Source organism: Mus caroli, unplaced genomic scaffold, assembly GCF_978045245.1.
Source record: "Mus caroli unplaced genomic scaffold, Mus_caroli_1 scaffold_7, whole genome shotgun sequence".
Classification (NCBI taxonomy): Eukaryota; Metazoa; Chordata; class Mammalia; order Rodentia; family Muridae; genus Mus; species Mus caroli.
Genome location: NW_028227262.1, coordinates 32,033,287 through 32,042,218, shown reverse-complemented (window position 1 = coordinate 32,042,218; position 8,932 = coordinate 32,033,287). Strand labels below are relative to the sequence as shown.

The 8,932-nt window shown below is 41.3% G+C and overlaps 1 protein-coding gene across 1 annotated transcript; it reads right to left on the bottom strand.

Annotated features, from left to right (window-relative positions):
• Positions 1-7,279: 7,279 nt before the first annotated feature.
• LOC110296215 (olfactory receptor 6M1-like) lies at positions 7,280-8,212 on the bottom strand. The gene has a single exon (XM_021164804.2). It carries the CDS (start codon positions 8,210-8,212, stop codon positions 7,280-7,282), a length of 933 nt encoding a protein of 310 aa, XP_021020463.1.
• Positions 8,213-8,932: the final 720 nt, after the last annotated feature.

The following is an 8,932-nucleotide window of genomic DNA, read 5'->3' as shown; positions in this document are numbered from 1 at the left end:
GTCAGCAGGAGGGACCATGAGGAATGCCAAGAGAAGTTCTTGACTGTACCTCTCAGCTAAGTGAAGACCAGTAAAGACAAGAGACCAACAAGCTTTGAACAGCTAACTCTACTGGCAAGCCAAGGTCAGCCCAGTCTCCAGCTCCTCTCACAGTCTCTTGAGTCCTATTTATCCCTCTCCCAATATCACATGTCCTCCCGAAGCTTGCCTCACCACATTCGTCTGTCTCAGCTGACATCACTCTGCCAACTGGCCATAGTCCAAGGAAGCAGCAAGAAGCCTCATTACACCACCAGAAGATTTTTGGTGAGTTTCTCTTTATGGAGTCCTGACAAACGGAGCTCAACTATGCAATGTAAGGTGAACCAATACATGGGTGTTGTTAGCAAAAAAAAAAAAAAAAAAAAAAATCCTTTATTGGGCTGGTGAGATGGCTCAGCAGGTAAGGGCACTGATTGCTCTTCTGAAGGTCCTGTGTTCAATTCCTAGCAACCACATGGTGGCTCACAACCACCTGTAATCCAATGCCCTTTTCTGGTGTGTCTGAAGACAGCAACAGTGTACTTATTTATAATAATAAATAAATCTTTGGGTTGGAGGGAACAGGATTGACCAGAGAGAGCAGAGGTCCTAAAATTCAATTCCCAACAAGCACATGAAGGCTCACAACCATCTGTACAGCTACAGTGTACTCATATACATAAAATAATAAACTTTACTCTTCTCAGTTATCTGTGTGCTTTCCAATGTGTTTATTTGATTTGCTGAGATTTTACTTTGAACACATCAATTTGGCTTTTCTTTTCAATATCTCAAGATTTGTGATGAACTTATTCCACACTGCTGATTTTATCCAGTTGTTTTTCCATTTTGTGACCTTTCCCTGTGTGTCCCTGACTTTCTTCCCTGCATTAAATTCTTCTGAGCATTTGTATCTTCTTGCTTCCCTTTGTCATTCTTAGCAGAAGATGTTGCCCTGGGGCATCTTGCCTATCCCAGTACCTCAGAGTTCAGCAGGTGTGAAGTTAGAATTCTGGGATGAGACATGTTGCCTGAGTTCTCATGTCACATAAATTTCCTCACTGAGACATGCCCGTCTTTCATTTTAGATTTCTCATCTGGCTTTTTGGGGGTCAGTCTTCTGGCTGATCAGGCTGCCCTTGGAAGCTCAATCCACAATACTACTCAACAGTAGAAAACAAATGCTTGTATTGATAACAACGTCAACTCATACATGATATTGAAATACACTGAAAATTATTACCAGCCACCAACATGCTACAAGTGACAGTGAAAGAGAATGCAAATACTACTAAAGAAGCTAAGCATCGCTTTGGTTAAGTGTAGAGACAGTGAGTAAAAGAGAGAAAGGAAGGAGGTAGCAGGGAGCGGGGTTGTATAGATGAAAGAAGTGGAGAGGAATATTGTGTGAGAAGTTAGCGAGAAATTAGGAAAAAATTCCAGTACTGAAAAAGTTAAAAAGCAAGAGGGGGGCAGGCAAAAAGTAAAAAAAAAATAAAGCAAAAATATGGGGCAGAAAAAAAAGGAAAACAAGAAATGTGAAAAGAAGAAAATATGGCCCAATAACAGAAATAATTCATAAATAAAATTAGAGGTATATATGAAGAGGAATAATCAATTGAAAACTTTAGAAATGCAAAAATCCTGCTAAATGTGTAGTTTTTAAAAGTGAGACTTACTGGGGAGAGAAAGAAAAATGAAAAGGTGGGTTGTTGGAGAATTGTTGTGTCCTCAAAACTTGAAGTCTGGGAGTTATGCATGTGCAAGTATGTGCACGTGTGTGTGCATGTATGTGCATGTGTTCGCACATGTGTGGTGTTCACTAGAACTGTATCCAAGCTGGTAGACTTACTTCTTGTGTACCAGCGATCTCTACTGGCCATATTTAGTTTTGCAGTCTATGATCTGGAGCAAGTTTTCTCACTTTAACTGAAGGTGTTTAACTGAAGGTGTCTGGGAAGTGTGCGAATCAAACTGTAACCCTGAGGTGATGGTCTTGTCTTTGTACTTACAGAGAGTCACAATGCTGGAGGTTAACAGCTCTAACTACCCAACACATCCATTGAACCAGAGTTGGGGTTCTACAGTTTGATCCACCTACTGGCCTCAGGTCAGAGCTATCAAATTCAGGATTTTTATCCGTTGATGGGATCTGTTTAGGATCACCAAGGCTGGGGTATCTGACATTAAGAACTCCCCAGCCTGAGTTTGCACCCCTTTGTCTCAGCACCTGACCCTCCAGCGGTCGAGACTTGATCCAAGAGCCTTTCCTCACCCAAAGTCAAACTGAGGCCCCATGACCTGGGACAGTTCATGACCTCAAGCCCCTGGGCTATCTCTGCTTTAACTAGATTTTCTCTCAAGATGGCACCTGGCTACTGCTCTCTGAATCACAAAGCAAAATAAAACGGGCTTTCCCTCTACTACTAAGATGTCTGCCAGAGAACTTCCACCTTACCAAACCCCACAAGCAGATTCAACTCTTACAGGTGTGTCCTGGGAGTTGATTGCCATCTTTCATTTAGCTTACGTTTGGGGGAAGTTTCCGTTTCTTCTCCTCATGCAGGAGACTTTGATGAGGTCATGTCCTGTGTATCTATTTGCATTATCTTCTGCTTTCTACCCTATCCTGGTGTCCTTTTAATGCCTTGTGCCTTTCCAATCCTCTTCCTCTATTTCTCTTTGTGATATGATTTTTTTTCTTATTCCAGCTTCCTGCCTCACTGGCTCATGCAGTGACAGCTTTAACTATCTTACCCAGAAGTCCTTTGTTTTTGATATATGTGTATGGATTATGCTTTGATGCATATATGTATTGTGTTGACCAAGGAAGGGGAATTATCACATCTATCACTTCGGGTAGTTCTTATTTCTTACTAAAGGCATAAGGATACAACTGGGAAGAATGGGACAGGTTCCACAGCTCAAACCCTCACACACAGAGGTTCCTCCCTCCCCTCTGTGAAAGACTTTTGGCCAGACTCCAGCATCTTCAAGCACACTGTTTCCCACGAGGCTCAAAGTTGTGTTTTTTCATAGTTTCCCTGAATTCACACATCACCCTCCCCCAGAATTCTTTAAAGAAAAGGCAACATTGGGGAATATTGCTATAGCTTGATACAAAGTACTTTCTAACAATTAAAAATTTTTTATAGAGTACAGACTCCTACTAGACATGTAAACTCTTAAGCATATCAATCTACTTGTGTATTATACCCATCAATCAATCTCTCTCCATCCTCCTGTTACTCCCAGCTTCTGAAAAGTATGATTTTTTTATTTGTGAGAATTTCATACATGTGTACAATGAAATATGATCATACCCACTCCTTAGTCCCCTCCTCCAACTTTCCCCATCCTCCTAGCATGCCCCCATCAGCTTAATTTCCTCCTTTTCTTCCTCTTCCTCACCTTTTATGTTTTCCTCTTCCTTCTTCTCATAATCTACTGAGTCAAATTAATGTTGTCCACATGTGCATGAGTTTTGGGCCATTCTCTAGATCATGGGAAAGCTACCAGTTGGAGCACTCTCCAATAGCCTGGTTCTATCTCCCCTATCCATTTTTAATGGCTAATAGCTCCCTGTAGAGGTTGGGACCTGGAGAGTACCTCTCCCATTCTAGCCAGAATTATGGCTGGTTTGCACAGATAACCACAGCCGCTGTAAATAACCATGGCTACTGTGAGCTCATGATCACAATAGCCATGCCATGTCCAGAAAATAGCATTTCACAGCATCCCTTCCCAGCATCCTGCTCTTACACTCTTCCAGCCTCCTTTTAGTGTCCCCTGAGCCTTGGGTCAGATGTGTCTTCCTGCAAATTATGCTAATGCTTTCTAATACCATATTTTCTATTCCACATTATGAGTTAGATTCTGTTATATTTATCTATATGTTTATGATTATTTTACTTAATGTGCTCCCCAAGTTCAAAAGTATCCAAATTGCATTTTAAAGGCCTGAATATAATTCCACTGTGTATATATACCCCACATTTTCTTTGTCCATTTTTCTGGTGGAAATATGTTGGTTGTGTATTTTGGTGATTGTTCATAGTGGTGGATAAAATATGAGAATGCAAGTATCTCAGCATACTGACTCTATTTTCATTGGAAATATACCATGCAGTGTAATCCCTGGCCAACTTGGTAGTTTTGAGTTTGTGTGAGGAACCTGCTCCCCATGCTGCTTTCCATAATGTGTATAAAATTCCCCACTCCCACTCACTAAGGGAGTATCTCATTGTGATTTCACCTTCTTGTCCTTCTTCTTCTTCTTCTTCTTCTTCTTCTTCTTCTTCTTCTTCTTCTTCTTCTTCTTCTTCTTCTTCTTCTTTCTTGTTCTTGTCCTCCTCCTCCCTCTTTTCCTCTTCCTCCTTCTTCTTCATGTGTATGAGTACACTATTACTGTCTTCAGACACATCAGAAGAGGCCATCTGATCCCATTATATATGATTGTGGGCCACCATGTTGTTGCTCGGGATCTCTGGAAGAGCAATCAGTGTTCTTAACTGCTGAGCCATCTGTCCAGCCACAAGCAGGCTTTTTTTTTTTTTTTTTTTTAAGATCTTCTTGTTGTGTTGGTCATATCTTCTGTGGATACATTTTAAAGCTGGATTGTATGGAAGGAAGTGTCTTTATGATATTAAATTTATGTCCATTAAAGTAGGTATTGGTATGTGGTAAGAAATGGGGTCTAGCTTCATTCTTTTGCATATAGATACTGATTTGTCCTATCATTATTTATTAAACATGTCAGCCTCTCTCCAATGTATATTTTTTCAGCTTTGTAAAAAAAATGAGTTGTCTTCTACTGGGTGAGATTCATTTCTAGACTCTCTGTCCTATTCCATGTGTCTATAGGAATGTTTCTGTGCCACCCATTAATTTGGTTACTATAGCTTTATAGTATATTTGAAATCAGGTAATAGGGCACCTTCATCACTTTTCTTACAAAGAGTTGTTCAGAATTGCTTTGGCTGCCCAGACTTTTAGGATTTATCTTATTTCTGTAGACAATGCCAGTCATTTTTTATATGTAGTACATAAAACCTATAGAATGATTTGGGTAATAGGAATATTTTAGCAGCATTAACTTTTTAAAATCCATAAATATTTGATATCTCTTTATTTGTTTGCATTCTCTTTGGAGGCCTGCATAAGGACAATGGAAGAAGGAAGATTCACTTTTTTTCACTTAATTGGATGTACTCGCCAGCACATCTGTTGGAACCTTCCTCTTCAGGATTCCAGCTTATACAGAAGACCAGCTGAAACACTTAGCCTTGTGGACTGAGCAACTTTAATTTTGTGTCCTTTGTGTGTGTGTGTCCTTGATGTCTTTGGTAAAGTTTATGATTGTTCTTTTAAACTCTGTTTCCTGGGGTTCGTCGAGGTAGTTCTCATCAGAGAACCTTCTTATAGAGCTAGTGGGTTTCAGGTGGGTCATGCTATCTTGTCCTTTCATGGTTTTGTGTGTGTGTGTGTGTGTATGTGTGTGTGTGTGTGTGTGTGTGTGTGCTTTTGTGATGTGAACTTCTTTCATTGGACATGTGTCTAAGGTGAGGCTCTAGCCTGCCTCAGGTTGGACAGTAACCCATGTTCCACTCCTGTGGAGCTGTTAGACTGGGTCTAAGCCTGCCAGCATGGAGATGGGACATGGGTAGTTTAGGGTCTGGGGAGGTCACCTGGCAGCACTGTGGGTGTGTGGGCTGAATTTCCAGAGCTGGATCTGGGACTATTGGGATGGCAGGAGAAGGCTTGGTTCTGAGACTCACCAGGCAAAGCCCAACAGGGGTTGTGTGTTCAAAGCAAGTCTGGGAGCATGAACATGGTATGGACAGGCTTAATTCTGAGAGGATCCATAAGGCAAAGGCAGTGCAGGGGCTGTGCCTGTGAGATTGGAGTGGAATATGAACTTTGAATTATGACATTCAGGGCCAATCCTGAACCTAAATTAATTTTATAAAATTTTATTCATGGTTGTATAATGACTTAGTTCACATAAGCTAAAAGAAAGAGGTAGACATGACACCTCAATTTTGTTATCACTGGACTCAGGTGTATAAAGTAAGGATTTAAGGGGTGAGAGTTCAAGCTTGTCACAGGGAGAGACCTTATTTCAAAACAAATACACAGTTATGAACCATAATCATTTCAGAGGCATTTCTTCTAAAGACAAGACAGACCCATGATATCCTGGAAGTTGGGACTGAAAGCCTGCAAGGTTAAAAATGGAGCACTGAACAGAAAAACAGAAACATTGGCTTGAAAGTAGGTCATCGATTAGCAAGACCCCTCTCAGCCTACTGTGTATATGGTACTTAGTAACTGGTTCAGAAGAGAAACCAATCCTATGCAAGCTTGAATCTTGAGAGACTGGCATGCAATTGCAGAATCTGGAACAGCGAGACTTTGCACATCTTTAGGACAGTAGCCATTTTGGTGTTTTAGAGAATGAATTAAGACCCTAAATATTACATTTCAGTTTAGCATTTAAATGAGGCATTCATGTACAGCTGAGCCAAGTTACAGGAAGAGAAACGGAGAAGACACCACTACGACATATATTTTACAAGGCAAAAGCATTCTGTGACCATCTTTCCTTCAACGACTCATGGAAGGAATATAGGCAAAGCATTGCTGATTTCCACTAATATTGTCAAAGCCTCAATTCAAATAAAATCACTAATTGTTTTAGTTACTTTACCACCATTAGTAAATAATTATTTTGTCTGCTAAAGCATGTCTATGCATGGAAGAGAGCACAATTGAAACAGTATAGTTCAATTTATTTTAGAAATTTCAAGCATATAGTTATTACCACTTGGATAAAAAATTCAATAGATTTTGCAATTAAAATCTGATTCCAGGCTGGACAGTGATAGTGCATGCCTTTAATACCAGTATTTTGGAGGCAGAGGCAGGCAGAGGCAGGCAGAGGCAGGCAGGTCTCTTTGAGTTCTAGGCTAGCCTATTCTACAGAGTGAGTTCGGTACTGCGAGGGCTACACGGACAAACCATGTCTTGAAAAGCCAGAACAAGCAAACAAAAATAAGATTGCCAGAAATAAGTGGAACAGGCACACACACAGCATTAAGACGTATTTTTGAGGTGACTAACAGTTGCATTTTATGGAGCTATTTACATGGAAGGTTTGTGAATTCTGTGGCTCTCAAGTGCCAAGGCCCATGCACCGATTAAAATGGAAAAAACACAATTTCTGACGTTTTCCACTCTAAGAACATGGGAACCTTTCCTATCCTGATATTTTTATTCTGCTCAGAGTCTCCCTCAGAGCCTGATGGACCTGCTTGTTACGCAGGGTGTAGATGACGGGGTTCAGAAGGGGTGTCACTACCGTGTTCACAAGAGCAGCCTCTCTGTTGGATTCAAGCCTACTCATTTGCTTCGGTTTCACATATATAAACACACAGCTGCCATACATCAGAGAGAGGACGATGAGGTGGGATGAGCAGGTGGAGAAAGCTCTCTGTCTCTCTTTAGCCGATGGGAGATGCACAATTGTGATGATTATGTTGCTGTATGCAATAGTGGTTATGATGAGAGACGAGAAAAGAATAATCAAAGCAAGGGCAAACGTTAGAGCTTCAGCAGAACTGGTGTCAGAGCAGGAGAGGTGGATCAGAGGGCTGATGTCACAGAAGAAGTGGGGGATGACGTGGGGGCCACAGAAGGATAACCGTGATACCTTCACTACTAGCCACGTGATCAGGGTGAAGGTCAGAGCAAGGCAGGCCATAATTAGAAGGATGCAGGTCCTTAGGCCCATGATGGTGGGATAATGCAGAGGCTTGCAAATAGCTACACACCTGTCCACTGACATCACAGCTATGAGAAAAAAACCGAATGCCCCAATAAATAGAGTGACGAAGGTTTGTATGAAACAGGCAACAAAGGAAATTGTTTGTTTCCCTAAAAGAAATATAGCCAACAACTTGGGAATAACAGCACTTGTAAAACAAGACTCCACAATCGAGAAAACACAGAGGAAAAAGTACATGGGGCTTTTCAGACGGGCACTGGTGCAGATGATGGAGACAATGACGACATTTCCAGTGATGGAGGCCAGGTATGCCAGCAGGTTCAGTGAGAAGAGAAGTCTGCCCAGGTGCTGGACAGCAGGAAATCCCTCCAGGGTAAATTCCTGGACAGTTGTCCCGTTTCCCATTCCCACTGTCTAAGACCGGTAAAGAGATCACAGAAAGCAGAGGTATTCTCACAGTGCACACAACAAGGTCATTCAGCAGCCTGTTCAAGGTGTGATGAAGGCAAAATATGATGAAGCTGATTGTGTCATTACTTTTGACACGAGCCCGTGTGTTCCTATGTTTAACTATAGTGTCATAATTATTAGCATATTATTCTTTGGTCCAGACATTGCTATTATCACCATCACCATTTACACTACCATACTGGCCACCTGAAGTCGGTGTTCCTCTCTATCCCCACAATATCATGAATATTAGGTTCCTGCCACCACTGTTTCACCAGGAGGAGAGATCAAAACTTTCAGAGTCTCAGAGATATTAAAGCCTGCTGCTGCTTTTCAATATTACAACAATGTATTTTAGTGCATTGCATTTATATTTATGTACTGTTACTATAACTATGTGGGGGGGATGTATGTGGGGATAAGAGGACAATTTGCAGGAGTGAGTTTCTTCTTGCACCCTATAGGTCCTGGAGATCAAATTCATGTCCTCCAGCTTTGTAGTGATTACCTCAACTCACTGAAGCAATATTCTCTGTAGGAGAAAATGTCCAACTGACAGTCTCTCAAACCTATGTGGGAGCTACACTCCATTGACACAACTTTCTCATTCTTCAGGTAATAGGAATGACTTATGGTGGACCTAAAGGACAGAGTGGCTCTTAGACAGATTCTTTT